This window comes from Pelmatolapia mariae, linkage group LG7, assembly GCF_036321145.2.
Source record: "Pelmatolapia mariae isolate MD_Pm_ZW linkage group LG7, Pm_UMD_F_2, whole genome shotgun sequence".
NCBI lineage: Eukaryota > Metazoa > Chordata > Actinopteri > Cichliformes > Cichlidae > Pelmatolapia > Pelmatolapia mariae.
In genome coordinates, this window is record NC_086233.1 from 22,931,209 (window position 1) to 22,954,221 (window position 23,013).

A 23,013-nucleotide genomic window follows, 5' to 3' on the forward strand; every position below is an offset into this window, starting at 1 on the left:
ACAAGGCGGGATGGCTCCATGACAGCTTTCATGCTGTTCACATCAAATACTGACCCTATCATCCAAATATCGCAGGAGAAATCAAGATTCACAACACCAGGCAAGGATTTAAAAAAAAAAAAATGTTTTAATCTTCTGGGAGCTTGCATGATTTGTAGCCAGGAGTGGCAGTCTGCTTCTAGGTTCGGTATGTTATGTATTCAGAGATGTTCTTCTGCATACCTTGGTTTTAACAAGTGGTTATTTAAGTTACCATTGCCTTCTTATCAGCAGCTCAAAGAGTGGCTGTTTTTCCTCAGCCAGGCATTTTCTCACACAGAACCAATGCGTATTTCCTCTTTCCCCAGAGATGGCTGTGTGGGACAATCCCAGTAGATGAACAGTTTATGAAATCCTGAGACCAGCCAGTCTGGCACCAACAACCACACCACAATCAAAATCTGTTAAACTGCCTTTCCTGACCATGCCCACCATGTGGTTGGCTGATTAGATATTTGCGTTAGTGAGTGAGTATATATTTTATTCATGTATGTATTATCTTGTGTTTTTCTTTCCTGCAAGCATCCTCTAAAATGCAAGCAACCTCTAAAATGCTACCTTGAGTTAGCAACGGTGCAGTACCTCTCTCCCTCCATTAGATGTCGCCACAGTTTTGGACAAACTGCTCTATTTTCCCTTCTTCGGTGTTTGTTGTTCTCAAACACGGAACTTTCATAACAGTACATCTACTGCAAGCTGTGGACTGAGAAGTTAGGGAATGAGCTCAAGTGGTTATTTCTTATAAAAAAAAAAAGTTACCTCCAGCTTCAACATGGTTAATCTGGGGCTCACCAAAGTGGACGACGCGTTGGTGGCGAAACATCCGGTGGGTTTTTTGTTTGTTTTTATGCGTTTTTATTACCTGTGCACTCTGGAGGACACTGTCCCTCTGCACACTTGGAATAAACCAACAGCTGCTCACATTGACACCTTTTCCATAGATAAAACAGAAATGTGTAAAAAGCTCAGGTGAGAGCTGTTTTTATTTGTTGTCTCTCAGGGTTTGGAGAGCTACGCCGCCTGTCAGTCTCATGCTTTCATGAAGGGGTCTGGGACCTTTGTGCTGGGTAATACTTTTTTTTATTTATTTATTAAAAGTCACACACTTAAAATAAGAAATATTTCAGTCCATGTTACAATCTTTGACTTTCTCCTATTTGTACATTCTTAATGCTTTCATGCTTTCATCCAAATTCTTGTTGGCTGTGTTACTCTAACTTTGACCCAGTCAGTGCTGCTGTTTTTATGTGTAATTCTGAACCTCAGTTGTTATCATTTTTTTCTGCATTGTGTTGAGATTTTTAATGAAAATCGAGACAACACCCCCCCCCCAAACAAACAAAAAACACTTGTTAATATATAATAATTTTGTTGTTATTAAATTTTTTTGCAATACAGTCTTTTTTTTAACCCAAAAGAACAATCTATGATTTTCATAGAAAATTTACTCTGCACTAGTTTTCCAAATCTACCAAATTTTGTTTTTGTCAAATCAATAAATTTATAGCGTTTTAGCTCAGAAAGCCAGACTAAATAACAAAAACATTATTTTGAGTTGAGATTAAAAAGTTATGAAATTTGACTGGGTTAATATGAAATGAGACACAACTGTAAAAGTAAAAGGACCTTACTGAAGTAAGGTCAACGTGAATGTAGGCAAACAATACAGATGACCGGATTTGCAGACAGACTATACCACAAGAGGGAGCTGTATTCTGTAAATGTTTGTGGTATCACCCAATACATCACACTGATCTCAGCACAGGGAGAAAATGATTGTATTATTAAAGTTAAAATAACTAGTGTTGTTATTATATCTATTTATGTTTTTGATGTTGCTCTTTAGCATCCTGGACTGTTTTTGTTTTTATGCCAGCTGTTCATAATGTAAATGTTTTTTAATGAAGAAATGATAACAGAAATGTCTTGATGCATTCTCAATCATCCGGGAAAGTAAATCAACTTTTGGAGATAACAGAAATGCACTGAAGGATACCCAAACATAGCTCTGACAATATACTCACTGATCACTTTGTAATGTACATTGATTTAACTGTTTCTTAATGCAAATATCTAATCAGCCAATCACACGGCAGCAACTCAGTACATTTAGGCATGTAGACATGGTCAGGACAACCTGCTGGAGTTCAAACTGAGCATCGGTGTGGGGAAGAAAGGTGAAGCTGCTGTTCTAGTAAAAATTTTTGTAATAACCATCTCTATGATTGATACAGGATAGTGTGAAAAAGACAAAATATCCTGTGATCAGCACTTTTCTGGGTGAAAATACCTTGTTGATGTCAGAGGTTGGAGGAGAATGGCCAGCATGCTTTGAGCTGATAGGAAGTCTAGAGTAACTCACTGCTTCAGTAACTGACCATGTCCGTTCCTCTGTGACCACAGTGTAACCATCTTCTAATGGCTGTCACAAAGGTCAGATCATCTTGAACTGGTTTCAAGAACAAGAACATCAATCCAATAGAGCACCTTTGGGATGTTGCGGAACAGGAGATTCACATCATGGATGTGCATGAGTGTGTGATCATGTTGATATGGACCAAAATCTCTGAGGAATGTTTTGAGAAACTTGTTGAAGTTGCCACAAAGAAATAAGCCATTTTTGAAGGCCTTGTACTAATAAAGTGTCCAGTGAGAGGATATATGCCTTTTTGGGAAACTAGTACACCTACCACCCTCCAAACAAAAGCTTGACTGTTTGGCATTTTCAGTTTTATTCAGAGCCCACAAGAAACATGGTGAAAGAAAGTGTGGGAATGACAGTGAATGTCCAGTCAGCTGGGAATCAAATCCAGTGCCCACTGCTGATGGCATTTACCCGTCTGTGTCCTACCCACTCAGCTGTCAGGTCATCTGTCATTTTAGGTTTAACCTAGAAATTAGTTTAATTGAAAAAAAAAACTAACAAAAAAACAACCAGCAGCAATAAGAAAATCTGCAGTTACAAGTGTAAATGTTTCTCCCTGGTTTTAGATGTGACAGTGAGTTGTGTTGTTGGTGCAGGTGTTGCAGGTTTTTTTGCTATTCAGAAGGCCCTACAGAGGAAGCTTCCTTATCCCCTTCAGTGGAACCTGCTCATTTCAATAGGTGAGGAGTAAAATATTTGGATTGCACTATTAAAAATACATAAAGAAATGTATTTAGCTCTCAAATGTAGATCTTACATCAGTGCTGCCACTGAAATGTCTGTCTCTCCCCTGTGTGCTCTCAGTGGCATCATCAGTGGGCAGTTACGCAGTGACTCGCTGGGAAACGCAGAAATGCTCAGACCTCTGGTTGCTCCTAGAAACAGGCAAAGTCCCAGACAGGTCACCACCTCCAGGTGAGCACAGTGCAGAACTGTATGAAATGTGAATTTAATGTTGTGTTAACTGTTGTCTTGGATATAAGATTGAAGAGTCAACCTATTGAGGTATATAGATTTATGATCAGAAAAGTTATCAGTGCGTATCATTTCATCACTTATAATTCACCAAATGAAGACCGTATGCTTCATCTCTACCTTTCTCTTTACTGTCTTTCAGTACCCCAACAAGAGGAACCAACAGCACCACAGAAGACAAAATATGGTGACGTGATGGAATGAAGAAGTTTCAAACAAATTTTATTATCTACAATATAAAGATTATAAATATGTAAAGAGAAAGAGCTCAGTGGTGCTCTGCATATTTTGCATGGCCCACATGATTGTGTATTATATTTATTCTGGTTGTGGAGCTCTTAAATTTCATAACAGTATCAATGTGTGGATTAAAAAAAAAAAACCCTGGGTTTTCCTGACTCAGAGGTCAGGAATTAGTTGTGGGTTTTTAGTAGGAATTAGATGTAAAGCTTGTGATCCGGTGTTGTTGTTATTAATATTTGGATGTGTTGGGTTGTCGTGCAACAGAATTAACAGTGCACTTCCAAAACCAGCTTCTACTTGTTACTGTAAAGCTAATGGTGTAGAGCTGCTTATTGGACTCTCTGGTGGGCCAAACCAGTAAATGACAAGCAAGTTACTAACCTTTTATTTAAACATATGCCTGAACTACACAGAGTAAATCATGTGGGGACAGTTCTTCCTTTTAAATCCTTGCTTTCTCAGAGTAGCAGCATATTAATCCTGACAACATTTAGCTTTCAGCCCCTGGACGTCTAATGGTTCAGGTGTGCTGTAATAGAGTCTTCAGGTTACCTTTTTTGTCTGCATTACGACAGACTGAGAAGAATTCAGTGTTTTTCCTGTGGAAGTTTTTGCTTTAACTCCATTCTGCTAATAACCTTGTAATATTTTCTTCAATAATATGTAAAAATAACAAAGTATTCTGTTTTTCGTTATTTAAACTATACGGCCACTATTTAAAATATACAGTACCAGAACCAAACATTTATTTCATACATTGCATTCATTCCACACGTCCACGCATCAGATTGAGGAAGAAAGGAGACTTAAGTGACTTTAAATGTGGTGTGGTTGTTGGTGCCAGAAGCGTCTGAGTATTTGAGAAATTGCTGGGATTTCCCCACTCAGCCATCTCTAAGGTTTACAGAGAATGGTCTGAAAATGAGAAAATGGCTTATTGATACCAGAGGTCAGGGGAAAATGACCAGACTACTTTAAGCTATTGTAGATGGGCAACAGCAGCAGAAGACTGCTGTTGGCTATTAGGCTACTTTCATGCAAAAAGAAGACTTGCATTGTCATGCCAGATGCAAAACAAAATCTAATGTAAATATGAATAGACTCGAGCTATTTATATAACAACCAACTAAATACTGCAAATCCTGCATTACTGAGACTGCATTATTTTAAGATTACAAGGATACCTCGAAACTGGGGACCATAAATATTCACAAAGATAGAATTCTATCAATATGGGATTGTTTAGTGGACGCAAACATGAGCAGTCTGACTATTCTGTTTTCTCCAGACTTATTTGCACAATAAGGCATTAGTAGTGTAAATTCTGAACCATGCAGTGCAACCCATTGAAACAATAGAGTCTTTCAAGCATACTTTTAATACCTTAAGTGAATGAAAAATCCAAAGTTCAAGCCTTCGAAATATAGAGAATTATTCTGAGAGCTGGAAACACAAACTCAGACCAGAGATGTGGAAAGCACGTTTGAGAGAGACAGCGGATATAGGAGATTCTCATAGTAAATGAAAATCTGAATAATGAACCATTTTGGCTTCGGTATAATATTCCTTTTATTTTTCCTACTGCTCAGCTTGAGTCAACCCCCACTCTTTTAATTCCTCTCGCTCTCTTCCTCCCACAATATTTCAGATTTGATTTAACACCTCCAGCATTTGAAGGTTTTGAAGTCTCTTTGTGTCTTTCCAAAAAAAAAAGAAATCATGCATCATGTACTGAATAAGCTCTCAAATCCTTTGTCACATGCACACCGATACTGCTGAAGGGGAAGACTTTGAGAATCAGAGCAAACAGGAGATAATGAGAGGAGAGAGAGTGTTACATGAGAGGACTGACTGGCCAGTGAAGCAGAGGATCAGTACATGACCACAACCCCCCCCCCCCCCCCCCCAAAAAAAAAAAAACCTTAAACAGCATTATGGACTGGCCTTTCGGGCACCCTCGGCAACAACTGGCATGATTAACAATGCCCAGTGTGTGTTGGTTCAAGTGTGTCTGTGTGTTTGGCTGGCACGTGCATGACAACATGAGAGGGAGAGATGGGGGAGAGCAGGAGTGAGCGCTCAGTTGTCTGACCCCGTGAGCGATTACACTGAGCTGTAGCTGGACAGTGCATCCGTCTCTCCTATTTCTTTCACTCTCTTTCAATGGTTACATAAAAATTGAGCCAGGGATGCAAAAAAATCCTAAAAAAGATCTTGGCCCCACAGTGGAAAAATCAAAACCTCTTTAATTATTTGGCTCTTCTCTGTGGCCTGCAGTGGTGATCAATCCACAGAAATTGATGTGTTAAGAAGAAGAACTGGTGTGTGATTGACGTGCACTGGAGGGGCAGGGGGTGGTATTGATTATGTGTCCTGACTGTGCATTTGGTACACGAGGCAAGGAAAGCGTGCAATTTAAAATCTGGCCCAACAGGAAAAATAACTGTAAAACAAGCATTAGGTGGTAATTACAACACATTCTTTAGGACACGGCATGTTTCAGTTAAATCACCGGTTCGCCCTGTGTTGATGACAATGGTAAGGAAAGTTCAAGCCTGGGCAGGTCAGAGATAAACATACATCTGTGCACACAGTTTTTCCATGTTACTCACTGCTAAAGTAGGAGGAAAAGTGTCAGAAAAGATGATGTTTCGACTCTGTGTAAACATTGAATATAAAGACTGAGTCAACTCGCTGAGAGAAAACCTTGTCATAATGCATGTTACATAATATTCAAGCTGATGTATGATGAAGGAAGTCGTAAAGATGCATAGCACACCCTGTAACCTGATTTAAAGGTCAGCCTTTAAATCAGGTTACTATCAATTCCTATTTACATACTGACAGAATCTCCCCTGTTAAAGGTGTATAACAATAATCTTTTATCTGATGAGAATGGTTCTTGTGCCATTTTAGTGTTGATGGACCTCAATCAACCATAACATTCTTTTAAAACATTTGGTGCTTGTGGTCAGTCTACAGGGTCACGTTCTACGTGGGTTTTCCTCATATTTGAAAAATATAGACCTTTTCTGTTCATGTGGGAAACCCTTATCCCCAGCTTCCGTTATCTGTGGTATCCCTCAAGGATCCGTTTTAGGTCCTCCTTTTTTCATGATATATGTTACCTCCTTGGCTTCATCTTTCAAAAACACAAAATTGACAATCACTGTTATGCAGATGACACACATTTTTATCTATCTGCCACACCTAAACAGTGACCGCTCCATTAAGAACATATTTGACTGTTTGGGTAGTTTGAAATCCTGAATGGCAAAAAAAAAAAAAAAAATCCTTCAGCTAATGAACCAAAAAACTGAAGTTTTTCTATTCAGCTTGGATTGTTTTTTATCCAGATGTGAACAAACTGTAGTGAAAAATGTTGTTTTTTTTAATGTAGATTTCCTTGACTTTTAAATTAAATCTGGAAATTTTGTTATGGGAGGCTTTTACCAAATGAGAACCATGACTAAATTAAAACCAGCTTTGACACCGAAAGATTTTGAAACAGTTATCCACACCTTTATTACCTTTTGAGTGTATTACTGGAACTCCCTGTAGGATTGCCCAATTCCACTCTCTCTCGCTCTGGTTTGCAGATAATTCAGAATATGGCTGTTTGTCAAGAACACAAAGGATCGTCTCACATAAAAAAACAAAAACATTCTGATGATCCCCAGGCCTTTTGGGAAAATATTCTGTAGACTGGAGATAAAAAAAAAAAATAATAATAATAATTTTGGAAGATTTGTGTTGCGTCACATCTGGCATAAAACTAAAACAGCATTTCATAAAACATAAAAAGAGCAATGCAGCAACATGGTGGTGGTAGTGTGATGGTCTGGGGCTGCATTGTTGCTTCAGGACCTAAACAAAGGCATATTTGATGAAAACATGAACTCTGTTCTCTACCAAACAAATTCTGAAATAGAATGACTGGTCATCACGGGACAATAATCTGAAAAGATACTAGCAAGTCCACCTCTGAATTAATAAAATAAATAAATAAAATAAAGGTTTTGTAGTGGCATAGTGAAAATTTGGACTTAAATCCAATTGACATGCTTTAGCATGACCTTAAACAGACTGGTGTGTGAACTCTACAATTCTGCAAAGAAGTATGAGCCAATTTCCTCCACAGTGACGTAGAGACATGTTTCCAGATATTGCAAATGCTTGACTGCAGTTCTTGTTGCCAAGGTCGGCACAACCATTTATTAGGTTTAGGGGACACATATCAAGACTTTTAAATCATCATTTAAAAACAGCATTTGTATTTATTCTGGCTTTGTCTAATATCAAAAATATTGAATGATTAAAACATGTTAATGTGACAAATATGCAAAACAAAAATTAAGAAACCAGGAAGAGAGCAAATACTTTTATTGCAATACTTGGCACTGCTGCCTGCAATGAATATCTAGACCATGCATGCAGGCACCAGAATGACGAGGAGATTATAACTTGAATACCTGCAACAAGCAACTTTCTACTGTCTTGTAGAATACTTGCCTTTATTTTTGCCTGCTAGACTTCTTTATGGAGCACAGAAGTATGTTTTATGCATAGTCGGTATGTGTTAGTCAGTTTAATGCAGACAAAGAGATAAATTCTAAATGACTATTATTAAATTGAGATATACGAAACATATATCAACAGCCTATTTTATTTAACTTGTAAGTTTAAAGGTATTTAATGTTAAACAAAGGGGTTCTGTATCGGATATGACGTGTGTAAGGTGAAAGTTTGCACGTCTTTTTTATTTAAAAACGCCCTGTATGTAATTATATCCAGGCTTTATGAATAACGTCTGCGCAGCTTTAGTAATAACAAAAGCACAACTCAAACTGGAGCCTACCTCAGGTCAGAGCCAATGAGCGCGGAGCTCGTGCACACCGCGGCCAATGGCTGGTCCCGGGACGCTCGCGCACAACCGTTTGAAGGGCGGTCCTGGGCAGAAAAAGGAAAGTATGGATCTCAGAGCGGCGGAGGTAGTTATTCCCGAAAAATATGCAGCGGAGGCGTTTTGGGGGATAAAAGTTAATGAACATATATGTTTTCTTGCTCAGTAAGTAAGCGGGAATTTATTTTATACTCTGTATCTTCAGCTTTGCGTTTACATGCAGTTAGGCAACCCGTGTAGTGTGTTTTTGACTGATTAGCTGGGGACTATCAATACCTTCATGGCTTTGATCGCGACTGACCAGAGCTGCAAGCTGAACGGGACTTCAGTGATTTACGGCAGAGCTGGGTCGAGGAAAGAGGTGTTTCGGGGACCCGCGGACGGCTTTAAAACTGCCAAAATGCAGCCCAAAGAAAGTGAGTATTCAACAGATGGTTTGCCCAAAGCCTTTCTGCACAGCCTGAGGACCCTCTTTGACATTTTGGATGACGGTGGTCGGGGCTACGTCCATATCTCAGAGATCGAGAGCCGCTGGCAGGGCGCAGACACTCGGGACCTGCCAGGCGGAGTGCTGGGCTGCCTCAGGAGGGTCACACCACCGCATGGCTGCCTCACTTTTGAGCGCTTTGTTGCCGGGCTCCGGTACTCCATGCTCAACCCGGAGAACAGCTCCAACTTCAAGGCCCAGGCGGCCGTGCACCCGCAGCAGGCTCCGAAGCAGCACCACAAACTCGCACCACTGTCCAAATGCAATGTCGGGACTCGGGTTGAGAACAAAGTCCGCCCGCTGGGGCCGAGTAACGTAACGAACACCCAGCAGCACCGGGCACCCCCTCAGCAGAACCGGGCCAGGCCGGAGGAAGGGTCCGGGTACCCGGCGTGTGGACCGGCGCGGTACAGCGCGGGCCTCGAGAGACCCGGGCGGAGTTTGGAACGGATTCCCGTCGCTCCAGAGGGTGGGTGTTACCGCACCGACACGAGCCATGTTACCAACCCGGCACAGCACCAGCAGAGCAGGGGCAGGTCCATTGAGTCGCTGGCACTGGAGTCTCCACAGCTCCAGAGACCAAGTAAGTGCCACCAGAAAACTGCAAGTGTGTGAGGGGGGCAGAGAGTTCATGCAGGACTCATTATGTCATCATTTATAACAGCAACTCATAACTGCTCACTGAAAACAGATCCAGATTTGCTCAGTTTATACAATATGCTGCTTTCATGTAATTATATGAAATTCCACAACCTCAGAAATTTCTAGCCAGAGCGATGAATCTTTTAAAATGTTAATAACTTACTAATAAATGCCAGACATAATTATCAAAGTCCAGTATGATGGCTTTAAATTAGTCTGACTGGCAGAGATTGATCTGAAGTCTGTAAAACAAAGACATTTCTGGCATTTCTTAACCAAAATTAACAATCATTTATTAATGTGCGCGCAGATATTTTGGGGGGTGCATTAACTAAATCGATTTTTATTGTTCCAAAACTAAAGCATCTAATCTGCAACTGAGAAGCTGCTAATTAAGAACACCAGGGCTCAGAAGTAATGACACTAAATTTCTGTGATGAGTCCTTACATTGCATGCATAACCTGAGCTGATATGTCCACTGCAGTCCTACGCTCTTCATTCCCCTATTATAATTTGACTGGGGCTACTGAACCGTGATGTCCACACAAGTGCACAATATCTTCAGAGTTTCTTGCAAGTCACTGTTTGTTATTCAGCTGGAGTTTTCCACAGGTTCAAAAAGGGAACATTGAAGAGAGTCCAGTAACAGTCTCTGGGATTTTGATAGCACATTATGGCATTATGTCATGGCTTAAACAGAGGCTCTGCTGCAGTCACGAGTGCTTAGTTGAATAATTGCCATCGTTAACCCTAAGATAGGTCAGAGATTATGTTAGAAACTGCAAAGATTTAGAGTTTCATTTGAGTCTTCAGTATTTAGCTTTCTGGTCTTACACCACTACTGTGGTGAAGTTCTTTAATATATACATGCTGTCATATATGGAACGACAGTTCTTTTTTGCCCTTTCATATAGTCACATACACTCAGCTTGAGTCTATTCGAGTTTGCATCATATCTGTACACTCAGGCCTGTGTGGAGCTACAATAAGAGTGACACTCTTACCATCTCTCTGTTGAGCCCTCAGGGCTTTAACTGCATATACCATTTGAGAACAGTGTGAATTCTGATTTTCACTCATGCTCAGATGCAAAGACTCACATACGTCTATTCTGCTTTTTGTCATTTTTGGCGCTGTGATTAAATGAAATCGAGGGAAACCATTACATTTTAAACAGCATTGTTCTTCCAGCTTTGTGACCCCACCTCTGGGATGAACTGGAATTAGGTGCTGACTACGATCCGGATTCCAAAATCAGCAAAAGTTTGCATGCTGATATAATGGCGCATTAATGGCAGAAATATTAAAGCATCAAAGCAAGAGTGTGCAGCTTATGTGTCCGCACACTTTGGGGCATAATACAGACTGACCAGCAGTGTTCATGCTGTAATCTCTCACATGCAGCCAAACCCTGTTGGATTAGTCCAGATTACAGCACACAGGCCAGGACTTTCTGAATCACGGCAGCAGTGAAATCCTCCTCAACGCCGTGAACTTCATCACATATCCCAGACACTCACTCTGTCTTTCCCTGTCTCCTGGTTTAGTGAAAGCTGTGCACTCAAATCTAAAAATCTGATGATGATAAAATACCACAGAATACCACTGAGATGTGATACATATAGATTTTGAATAGTTTGGAGATAGCGCCCACTTAACGAGAACCTGCATGTACTTCAGCTGTGACAGCATGATCTTGGAAAGAGGAAAACATTCACTTAACTCCACATTCATAGGTATAGAGGCCAGGTGTGAGAAGAGTTAAAGTAGATGTGGGCAAAAGAATAAGGATGATTTTTAATTAGATTAGACTGATACCAGCGCTGCTGTCGATTCAGTTCACAGCTTTGATTCTTTATTGATTCGCTCACTGATTCCTGATTATTATTCATGTGGAAAAAAGCAGGCCTGTGCAGATTTGGTGTCAGTGATGCAAGAGTTTCATTAACTCTCTGTCTGAATGGAGTGTAGAAACAGTATTTAAAAAAAAGGGCTTGACTGCCTCAAGTTTGACGTCACTGTTTTGCAATGTGCTACTGTTAGACAAACATTCAAGCATTGATGAAAGAATGTGATACACCTCAAGGGAAGAGATTGTGACGGATTAGACAATCTGGAACCAGTTCGCAACCTGAACCGCTTCTCTGTCCCTGCAGAGAAACCTTATTAGATCTATAGAGTAACTGGAAGCAGATCTACTCCTGCTTGGACTGCAGTATGTGAAATCAAAGTCTGTCCCTTTTTTAAGAAATAATCCTAACCCGATGTCTTCTGTCAGTCCTTCACTTGTTAAACATTAAAGTGCTGCACACTGCTGGCTTTAGAAGCGCCAACAAGGCTCAGGAAACAGCTCAGATGCTCTACATCCCTATAAGCATTCACACAAGGGACAATGACCATATGCACACTTTAAAATAAAACAGAAAATATAAATGCTGCCACATCAGTGCACATTTACAGAGTGCAGCTCCCTCCTGTGGTAAAAACTGGCAGCCCAAATACATCAGTTCAAGCATTTTCTTACTCTTTGTGAACTGTTAGAGTAACATGCATTCTCATATGCGACGTTTTTCATCTGAAAGTACTTTGGAAATCAGAGTATGACAAACAATTAAATAAATAAATAAAAAATCTTTTAAAATAACTGGAAAAAAGCAGCCAGGAGTGGCTCAAGAGGAACAGAGTGTTGGTGTGACAGAGGAGGATGCTGAGGATAGTGTGAGATGGAGGCAGATGATCCATTGTGGCGACCCTTAAAGCGAGCAGCCAAATGAAGAATAATTATAGAACAAGTATGTCATAGTGCAGCAAAGAATAGGAGTATTTTTACTTTTCTGTGCAAGATTGTCACTTTTTCAAATGTTTTTACAGTGAAGTGTGTTGTGTTTTTAATCCACTGTCATCAGGAATAACTGAGTGCACGCCAGACTGCATTGCTATGCTGAAACTGTCTGTTTCACGTTTGTCTAGGTGTTGTGAAATCAGGTTTGCCGAGATCTCAGAGTGAATCAGCTACAGGATTTACCGGCGGCTCAAGGCGACACGGGCGGAGCCGGGAAGAGCAGAGGAGGCATACCATTTCCAATGGAGTGGATTACGGAATGGTTGGTGAATGAAAAGCACACAAACACATTCGTTTCAGGTTTTTATGAAGTTACCATGCAAACGGGAATAAACAGACCAGCTGGAAAATGTTACATGTTTAAGCCTGTTTGGAAAAACAAAGATAAATTAAGCAGCCATATACACGTTGTAGTTTAGCAGGCGGCCCTTTTCACTGCTTTATTTGTGCTGGAGTTTCATAGAGAGACTGAGGCCTGTGTGGAAACTTAATGAAAAACAGACAAATATCTATTTTGACAAGTTTAGAAAACATTTCCAGAGCAGGCTCTATTCTGCTTCACCTCCTATTGGCCCACACATTCCCCTCCCATCCCTCTGCCCCCCTGCCTCCCCCTCTGACTCTGCCCCTCCCACCCTGTGGTCCAGCGCTCGCTCTCCCTCTCTCCCCCTGCCTCAACGTTTTCCACTCTTTCCAGCTCACCTCTTCTCCCTCTTCCTTTTGCGTGTTTTTGTCAGCGTCTCCGTCTCTTTCTTTTTCCCCTGGCCTCTGTGTCTGGAGAAATTTACTGACCGGCTCCCCTCCTTCTTCCTCTATCCCAGCCCCTTTCCTCCTCCTCCTCCTCCTTCCCCCACTCCCCTCTGTCCCTCCCTCCCACCCCAGGCCGGCTTGGCCCACTGCTGCCCTGATGGTAGTGAGCCGAGTCGGGCCCAGGGGCCTGGTAGAAGTAGAGGACTCGCTTGGCAGGCCTGGCCCAGCTTTAACGGCTGTGTGGGCGGCCTACACTACCGTCTTCATCCCCCTCAGCAGTAGCCTCTACAGCAGCAAGGCCCTGCACTTTTTCCTCTGGGTGAGTAGGTCGAGAGGGATGGAGAAGGAGAGGGAGAGATAGTCAAAGAGGATAGAGGCATTTAGAGGCTATCTGTGAGATGGTTTTGTAAAGAAAAGGTTACACTGTTGAAGATTTTGTATTGGTATTTAATTGTGTCAGCGTCAGTAAAGTTTTCCCAGTAGCTTTTTGATGTATGAGCTGAAATGGACAGTAGAAATTAATGATTTGTACTTATGAGGTTTTTCTTTGTGCCCAAAATTGTGTGAAAGTTACAAAGTAACAAAGATTTTTTTGGTGGTTACAGTGTCTCCATTGTGAGGATTTGATACAGTTTGAGTGTAAGTTTGACTTTTTGGGTTATGATTTGAAAAATAAAAGTCTCTAAGAAGTCTGATTAATTAAAGAAAATGTAACTAAATGATGTGAGTTAGCTGATTGACAGAGCATACCATTTTAAATCATTTCTTCACCAATGTGTGCACTTCCTGCCTTAGTTTCTTTAATATTCAGGTATATTAAACATGTCAGGAAAGGAGACTTGCCAATTAATCAAATGATCAGAATAAGTCTTCATAAATATCCTTGTTTTTATCACTTTTATCACTTTTAGCTTGAAAACACCTTGTGTTCTTTGAATCAGTTTGGTATCAAATCTGTGCTTTCGTGTGCATTTTTGACAGCACGAAAGCACAAGTCTTCCATAACCCTTTAAGCTTTTTGCTGTTCTACTTCTTCTGTGAGTATTTTCTCTTTTTTGCACCCTTTGGGAGATTTGATGCTGGTGCTTCATTCTTAACATGGACTCCCCCCTCCGACCATTTCATTATCAGAGGCCCCCTCCTCTCCTCTTCATTTGTGAACACTCTCACTTTAGTGCGAGTGAGAGTGAGTTTTGGTGAAGGATTTTAGTGTGTCGTCAGGCAGTGTTTCCTGCATGTTTACTGGTGTATGAGCGATGATCTGTGGAATGTAGGGAGCTGTGCAGGGTTGGCTGGATGGATGGAGCCATGGGTGGATAGATAGACATAGATGACACACCAGGTGGCTGAATGCCAACAGTGAGGCCTTGACTGTGGCAGCTTGCTGCATGGACAGCCTGGTCAGCACAACTCATTGCAGCCTTGCTGGGCTGCAAACACACACACACTCACACAAACATGCTTTTTCTGTCACACATCTCTTCCTCTCTGTCTCTCTTTCACAAACACTGGGGTGGCCATAGCTGAAGTGCTGTTTACCCCATTCTTAGGTTGCTGTGCGGTTGCCATAGTGCTGGGGGTGATTGCTCCTCTAAACATTGTTCATGATGGGAGAGAGTCCCACACAATTGGTGTGGCGCCATTGTCTCAGCCAGCACAAAAGAGCGTGCTGCGGATGCCCTTGTGAAAAGACTGGAGTTTGTCTACCATGCAGAGTGCTGGCAAAAAAATTAAAATAAATCAGTGATTAGATTTCATCTTGATTCGAAAGCTCTCTTAGTGATGTCACGAAACTTAAATGTTTTCATTCATTAGAGTCTCAGTGGGGAATCTATACAGAAATTAACTTCAGGTGAGTTTGTTTTAGGTTCTTAACCAACCTCTTTCTTTTCACTCTCCTACATCTGCTTTTCAATTTCAACTCACGCAGTTGAAGCAAATGAAAGAGCTGGAGCAGGAGAAGGATTCCCTGCTGGCGGGCCTGGAAGTGGTGGAGCGGGCCCGAGAATGGTACCAGGACCAAATCCACAATGTCACAGAGAGACAGCGGCACATCGGCCAAAGCTCACACTGTGCGGTCAGTTCAAACACTACTGTGAAACAGCTACAAAGTGTGATATGCATTTAAAATAAAACTTATAGACCATGTTGCATCACAAGACGGTGCTTCTGAAATATCTAGAATAAGGACTAATTGTTTAAAACATACAATTATAAATTGTTAGTCTGTGAAATGAATGAAAACACTAAGAATGAGGCTGCGACTTTGTTGTGATATTGCATTCAGTGTGAACTGGAGGTTGCACAGTTTGAGTGCGCTCCCGGCTCTTCGTTAAAATTGAAGTAGGCAACATGTTTTATTTTATTTTTTTTAAATTAACACAAGTTGCCCAACAGGGATCTACGACCGTGCACTATTTCAGGCTTTAGAAAATCTAGTTAATTATGGGCGACTTTAGGGAATCACATTTCTTAAAAGATCAGCTGAATATTATGAAGCATTAGAAAAAGTACAAAAGACTCTATTCTATCATTGTAAAGTCTTTACCTTTCAATATAAAGCACCTTAAGGCAACTGCTGTGATTTCACGATATGAATAAAAATCTGAATATAAATAATAGACATGGTGATGGAGCTGATTAAAGAGAAGACTTTCATGTCAGAAAGTTGGGTTTGAAATGTTGTATTTATTTGTTTTTTAACTGAAGGGCTATAGTAAGCTGCAGGATGATGGTGGACTCTTTATTTTCTTATTTCTGCCTACTGCAGCTTTGATATGATTTGACTTTGCTTCAAATCAGTTATTAATTAATCAACTTTGCTCACCTCGTGTCACAGAAGTATGACATTTTTTCAATCATTGATACAGACTGTATATAAAAGATGGATGTGGCTAACATCTGATCCTTTTTTGAAGTCACTTATTTAGTAGTGCATTGTTAGTCACAGAGTAAAAGAAAGTGCTTACTGAGCACATAAATCAAAGTCACTTTCACAGTGGTAGGCTGTAATGGTACTGGAGGTGGGGTGAGGGGTCATTTTAAAGTTGTTTTTTTAAATAATAATAATAACAACAACAACAATAATTTGAATAATAAAATATATAAGATTATATAAGAAATAACAATTTAAGATTTAAAAAATATATAAATACAAAGGAATTCATAATGTTAAAAATTGCAACTTAAAAAAAACTAGTAGCATAAGCTGATATATACATACAGTCAGGTCCATAAATATTGGGACATCGACACAATTCTAACATTTTTGGCTCCATACACCACCACAATGGATCCCAAATGAAACGAACAAGACGTGCTTTAACTGCAGACTGTCAGCTTTTATTTGAGGGTATTTACATCCAAATCAGGTGAACGGTGTAGGAATTACAACAGTTTGCAAATGTGCCTCCCACTTCTCAAGGGACCAAAAGTAATGGGACAATTGGCTTCTCAGCTGTTCCATGGCCAGGTGTGTGTTATTCCCTCATTACCCCAATTACAATGAACAAATAAAAGGTCCAGAGTTCATTTCAAGTGTGCTGTTTGCATTTGGAACCTGTTGCTGTCAACTGCCAGGATGCGATCCAAAGAGCTGTCACTATCAGTGAAGCAAGCCATCATTAGGCTGAAAAAAACAAAACAAACCCATCAGAGAGAGAGCAAAAACATCAGGCGTGGCCAAAACAACTGTTTGGAACATTCTCAAAAAGAAGGAACGCACCGGTGAGCTCAGCAACGCCAAAAGACCCGGAAGACCACGGAAAACAACTGTGGTGGATGACCGAAGAATCCTTTCCCTGGTGAAGAAAACACCCTTCACAACAGTTGGCCAGATCAAGAACACTCTCCAGGAGGTATGTGTATGTGTGTCAAAGTCAACAATCAAGAGGAGGCTCCACCAGTGTGAATACAGAGGGTTCACCACAAGATGTAAACCTTTGGTGAGCCCCACAAACAGGCAGGCCAGATTAGAGTTTGCCAAACAACATCTAAAAAAGCCGTCACAGTTCTGGAACAACATCCTATGGACAGACGAGACCAAGATCAACTTGTACCAGAGTGATGAGAAGAGAAGAGAAGAATATGGAGAAGGAAAGGAACTGCTCATGATCCTAAGTATACCACCTCATCAGTGAAGCATTGTGGTGGAAGTGTCATGGCGTGGGCATGTATGGCTGCCAGTGGAACTGGTTCTCTTGTATTTATTGATGATATGACTGCTGACAAAAGCAGCACGATGAATTCTGAAGTGTTTCGGGCAATATTTTCTGCTCATATTGAGACAAATGCTTCAAAACTCATTGGACGGCGCTTCACAGTGCAGATGGACAACGACCCAAAGCATACTGCAAAAGCAACCAAAGAGTTTTTGAAGGGAAAGAAGTGGACCGTTTTGCAATGGCCAAGTCAATCACCTGACCTGAATCCGATTGAGCATGTATTTCACTTGCTGAAGACAAAACTGAAGGGAAAATGTTCCAAGAACAAGCAGGAACTGAAGACGGTTGCAGTAGAGGCCTGGCAGAGCATCACCAGGGATGAAAGCCGGCGTCTGGTGATGTCTATGTGTTCCAGACTTCAGGCTGTGATTGACTGCAAAGGATTTGCAACCAAGTATTAAAAAATGAATGTTTGATTTATGGTTCTTATTCTGTCCCATTACTTTTGGTCCCTTGAGAAGTGGGAGGCACATTTGCAAACTGTTGTAATTCCTACACCGTTCACCTGATTTGGATGTAAATACCCTCAAATAAAAGCTGACAGTCTGCAGTTAAAGCATGTCTTGTTCGTTTCATTTGGAATCCATTGTGGTGGTGTATAGAGCCAAAAATGTTAGAATTGTGTCGATGTCCCAATATTTATGGACCTGACTGTATATACATTTTTCCCCCATTATGTTTTTCTTTTGAAATCCTGGGGGGGAAAAACCTTGGGATCTAAAAGTGACTTACTATTATTTTTCATTTTTCTGACCAATTTTTGATCTTAAACTTGTCTTATCTTTTGTTATTAGCTTGAAAGAAATTTAAACGGGTAAGTAAGGCTGTTGATGGAAAATCATCAGGATTAATGAATGAGAACACATAGGAAATGCTTTATTTTCCACAGAGTCACAGTTTTAAGGTTGGGTGGATTAAGCAGTGTGAAGTTTGGGAATGGCTGCTACATACAAAAAGAAGTGACCCCCTGCTGGCTATTAGAAAGAATGCAGGTTTAAGGCACGACTTCCATCTTTTATATACAACTTTCTGCTATAGCCTTTCCAGTCACTGCTTGTAAATGTGAGCGAGAAATGCAGGAAACTGATAATTTAAGGGCAGGAGAAGAGTAATTCAGTTACCTCTGACAAAATAAAAATATGTAACAAGGCTTGGTTTATGTCTCTGCAAATGTTTTTCAAGCACTTTTACCTGATTGGACACAATTTTTCACCTGAGCTTACTAATGCTTTGTCAAGTCACCATCCTAGCTTGCCATCAGATCTTTCTTTCTCTTGATGCTTGAATGTCATCCTGATCGTTTTTTCATGCTCTCTCGTTTGCAGGATTTTTTCACAGAAGCCAATCAGAGTCGCATGAATGCTCTCATTCCCAAATTACAAGAAGCCAACCGCTGCCTTAATGAGCTTATTTCCTGCACGGGAATGGTGAGTTTATCTTTTGTTTTTCTTTGTTTTAGGATTTAAGCAGAGTCAGGCATTGCTAATGATTTGGGATTTATTTGTGTAATCTAATTACAACCCCTAAATTTGGATTTCAACTTTTCTCGACCTTTTCAAAATGTCCAATAGCCAGAACATGCTTAGCATGCCAAGCCCCTGAGGAACTCTTTATGTGGGGTTTCAATATTGTCTTTCTCTGTTGTCTGTAGATTAAGTGCCATGTCAGCCTGTGTAAATTGTGTAATGTTGTAATGTATGTGTTTGTAATAAGCCAACCACAACCCTACGGGGCCTGAATATTTGCTACTCTAATGAAAGAATTGGGGTTAAGAATCAGCATTTTTTAGAATAAAATCCCCGAGAGTCACAAAACCTGAGAAACAGTATGCTTATAATCATTTAGCTGTAATAAAGGACGTGGGTCTCGGCATTATCAGAGTTTTATTAAATGACATGAAATGAAAGAAATTAAATAAATAAGTGGAATGTATTTAAAACCTAATTTTGTCCTACTCAGAGTATCTCTTTTCTTTTTGTTACCTGGAAATGTTGAATGCAGTAAATATTTCTCAAAATAATAATAAATAGCCTGAAGCAGGCAAAGCAGTTGAAGGGAAGCCAGGTTAATGTTCAACATGTTAATTTTGTTACTCTGTGACACACTGTGGCAGAGCTGAAGTGTAACAGGTTCCTGTTCGTTTCTTAGCAGCCATTTCCTTCCAGCGGCGCTCAGACAGCAGCTCTCTCAGCTAACGCCCAGCCTCCTGCTCCAGCTCCTCCACAAGCCATCCAGAGACTGAAGGACCAGAACCGCCTCCTCACGCAGGTTTTATATATTTAATGTGTCACCAATAACCAACCAAACATACTGTTTGTTTGTTTTTTTTAAGCCTGCTCACTTATTTTCTCTTCTACCTTTTCTTTAAGGAGGTGACGGAGAAAAGCGAGCGGATCACCCAGCTGGAGCAGGAGAAGTCGGCTTTGATAAAGCAGCTTTTTGAGGCCCGAGCCCGCAGTGCACAAGACACAAGCACCTTGGATTCCACCTTTATCTGAAAAAAAAAGAAAAAAAAAGAAACTCCACCCAACACCAAACGTCAGCTAGGAGACATCACGATGATGTCATATCAGCACGCCGGTAATCTGAAACTGGCTCCTGTTTACCCAGCTGCCCGTTCGGGACAGTGATGCACCTTTAGCCATAAATGCGAGCACTCCAACCCAAATCAAACCACACACTGCTGCTAGATGCGAGCACTCCTGATCCTAACCTTGATCCTGTCTAAATCCGTTTTCTTTTTTTTCTTTTTTTACTTCTCGTTGTACGAGTACTGCAGTAACACTCCTGTTAGGGTTAGAAAAAAAAGAAGACTAGAACTTGAGGCTCATGGTCCCATCACTCCATTTCTTGCAGGATTAGAGGATCTCCACTGCACAACAATCAAATAACGAGAGCGTTTACATTCACCGGGAGTCCACCATCGCTCCTTAAGTAGCGGTTTGAGAAGCTATTGGACAGTGGAAGTGGCGGGGAGGAGACATTTCTCTTGGAATAAAACGCCATACTCTTAAAAAAGGAAAACAAATCATTAGCTGGATACACTTGCTGTGACCTAAATACATTTTTTTTAAGTTTGGTACTTTTATTTCAATCTGTATAAGAGACACTGTGTCCCCGACTTTCAGTATTTCTCCCCTTTGATGTAAATGAATCCTCAATAGCACGTTTCCCTGGTTTCACAGTGTTTGATTTCAAACGCTGACAGAGATGAATTACTGAAAGAGCGGTTTGTATTTCATAGTAGCGTGTTAAATGTTTCTCAATTTTTGAATGTTATTATCTTTTTTTAAAGACTGGAGAAAAAAAATATGGAAGGATAGCCTACTATCCAATGAGATGCAGAGGCAGAGGTGGATTAGGGAAATTTGGAAGTTTGCATGTGGAAGAAAGCTGCGGAGCATGAACGTAGTAGATGGTGAATGTTTCGGAAAAGCTGCTGCCAGAAAAAAAACCCAGTAATACAGATAAACAAAGTAAGCACTGATCACTCCGATACAATGGAGTGTTCTGTTGGGAAATATTATTCCCTAGAATTTGCGCTGATGTTACTTTGACTTATAACATTTGCCTAAACACTGCTGATGGTCAAACTGATAGCAGCAGCCTGCCACTCTGCAAACGCCGCTGAAGATGCTCAAGGAGCATGGCAGACATCTGGCTTCCAGCCTTGCTGATGCAGGACAAGCTTGATCCACAGAGGCCCAAACGATCTGGTGCCAGACACCACAGGACACCCCTGGAGGACCTGCCTCGATGACCTAAGGGATCAGATTTTAGGATTTAGAAGCCAGGTGGGGGAACTATACTAAATCACTCTATTCTCTGAAGAGATTTCACTTTGAATCTTAGAGATTAAAACGCTAGCACAGATGTGAAAACCCTGTTTTGTCCTTGTACGTTTCCCCTTTTACCAGCAGTCTGCAAGTTTACAGGAGTACTGTTTAGTTTGTGGGTGGAAATAGAAATAATTAAACACATTATGGTTTAATAGCAACTGTATGGTACTGCTGGGATGTCTGCGTATAACACAGTTTCTGTGCCGTGTGGGTATCCAGCCCCAACTTGTTTGATTGTATGTTTCTTGCTGCTCAAACTGCATGATGTGTGAAACTCTTTTTCCTTCTGCTTTCTATTGAGAGGACTCAGACTTCAGGTTAAATGTCAGAAATAAACATGACAGCGATGACACTGGTTCTGTGGTTCTTCGAGATGCATTTTCCCACAAGCTGTGCTGACGCTAAACACTTAAATTAAAGAATAAACACAATATTATAAAAACAGCACAATATGACAGAAACAGATGATATTTGTTTGAAACTGAGCTCTTTTCATATCGATTATCTTTCAGTGTGCACAAAGCTTATTTAAAAGAAATGTGGATGCTGATGCAAAAGCAATATCATCTAGTCTCCAAATCAGAAAAGATGAGCAGCTCTGTGGTCTTGCTTCTCTTTTTCTGCTTCCATATTTTGATGCAGTTTGCTAGTCACGAACTGCAATTGCAGTTTACACGACAAAGCAGTTAAATATCTTTATAAAAGAAAAACTCAAGTAGAACTGATATTCAAGGATAATCTGGCCCGTTTAGCTCTGCTGTGAATTCTGGTCATAATTCCAGGAGATTTCCCTTGTTGGCTGTTAGCGATGATTACCTGATGTAATTAATGCAACACATTTGCACTTCTCCCACAGATGGCAACAACTCACTGCCTTTATGCATGTAGACACGATCCAGACGACCTGCTGAAGTTTAAACTGAACTTCAGAATAGGGAAGAAAGAGGATTTAAGTGACTTTAAATGGGGTGTGGGGGTTTTTAGAGCCAAACAGGCTGACCTACTGGGATTTTCCCAAACAACCATGCCTAAGGTCTTTTAGAGGATGGTCTGCAAAAAAGAAACTATTAAGTGAGCAGCAGTTCTCAGGGAGAAAATGTCTTGTTAGAAATCAGGAAAATAGACTGCTGCAAGCCGACAGGAAGGCTCAAATAACAGCTAATTACAACCAAGTATGCAAAAGACCACAACAAGTTGAACATTAACTACAGCATGAGAAGATCACACTGTGCACCACTCTCATCAGTTAAGAAAGCTACAATTCACATGGACTAACCCAAATTGGACAGTCAAAGTCAGGGAAAATCGTTGCCTGGTCTGAAGAATCTTGATTTCTGGTGTGTATTTGGATGGTAGGGTCAGAATTTGTTGCACAGTACATGAATATTTAGGTTGGTGGTGCTGTAATGGTGTGGCAGATATTTTCTGGGCGCACTTTGGACCCCTTGGGACCAACTGAGCATCATTTAAAGGAACCTAATCCAAGGGAGGAACCATTGTTGTGTCTACACATAACTTTGGTACTAGCAGCCTGTTGCAAAAATGCATGATTTATTTCCATGTCTTTAGTTCAATCTGCAAAAAATGCCAAAGATAGCACAGTTTGACAGGCATAAAACAGTATTTGTGCACCAACAAGCTGAT

At 40.7% G+C, this 23,013-nt stretch overlaps 2 protein-coding genes across 3 annotated transcripts; both read left to right on the plus strand.

Moving 5' to 3' along the window:
• The first annotated feature begins 714 nt into the window (after nt 1-714).
• Nucleotides 715-5,569, plus strand: tmem141 (transmembrane protein 141). Its single transcript, XM_063480639.1, has 5 exons — nt 715-865; nt 1,040-1,106; nt 3,061-3,144; nt 3,269-3,379; nt 3,582-5,569. The coding sequence occupies exons 1-5, from the start codon at nt 812-814 to the stop codon at nt 3,641-3,643; spliced, it is 378 nt and encodes a 125-aa protein (XP_063336709.1). The 5' UTR covers nt 715-811; the 3' UTR covers nt 3,644-5,569.
• Nucleotides 5,570-8,524: 2,955 nt separating this feature from the next.
• On the plus strand, nt 8,525-21,733 carry sapcd2 (suppressor APC domain containing 2). 2 transcript variants are annotated; one of them, XM_063478490.1, is made up of 6 exons: nt 8,525-9,655; nt 12,686-12,819; nt 15,238-15,384; nt 18,856-18,957; nt 19,682-19,798; nt 19,900-21,733. In XM_063478490.1, the coding sequence occupies exons 1-6, from the start codon at nt 8,866-8,868 to the stop codon at nt 20,026-20,028; spliced, it is 1,419 nt and encodes a 472-aa protein (XP_063334560.1). In that variant the 5' UTR covers nt 8,525-8,865; the 3' UTR covers nt 20,029-21,733. The 2 variants fall into 2 exon arrangements, with proteins under 2 accessions (XP_063334560.1, XP_063334559.1); XM_063478489.1 differs by having other exon boundaries at nt 8,531-9,655; nt 19,679-19,798; nt 19,900-21,732.
• The last annotated feature ends 1,280 nt before the right edge of the window (nt 21,734-23,013 follow it).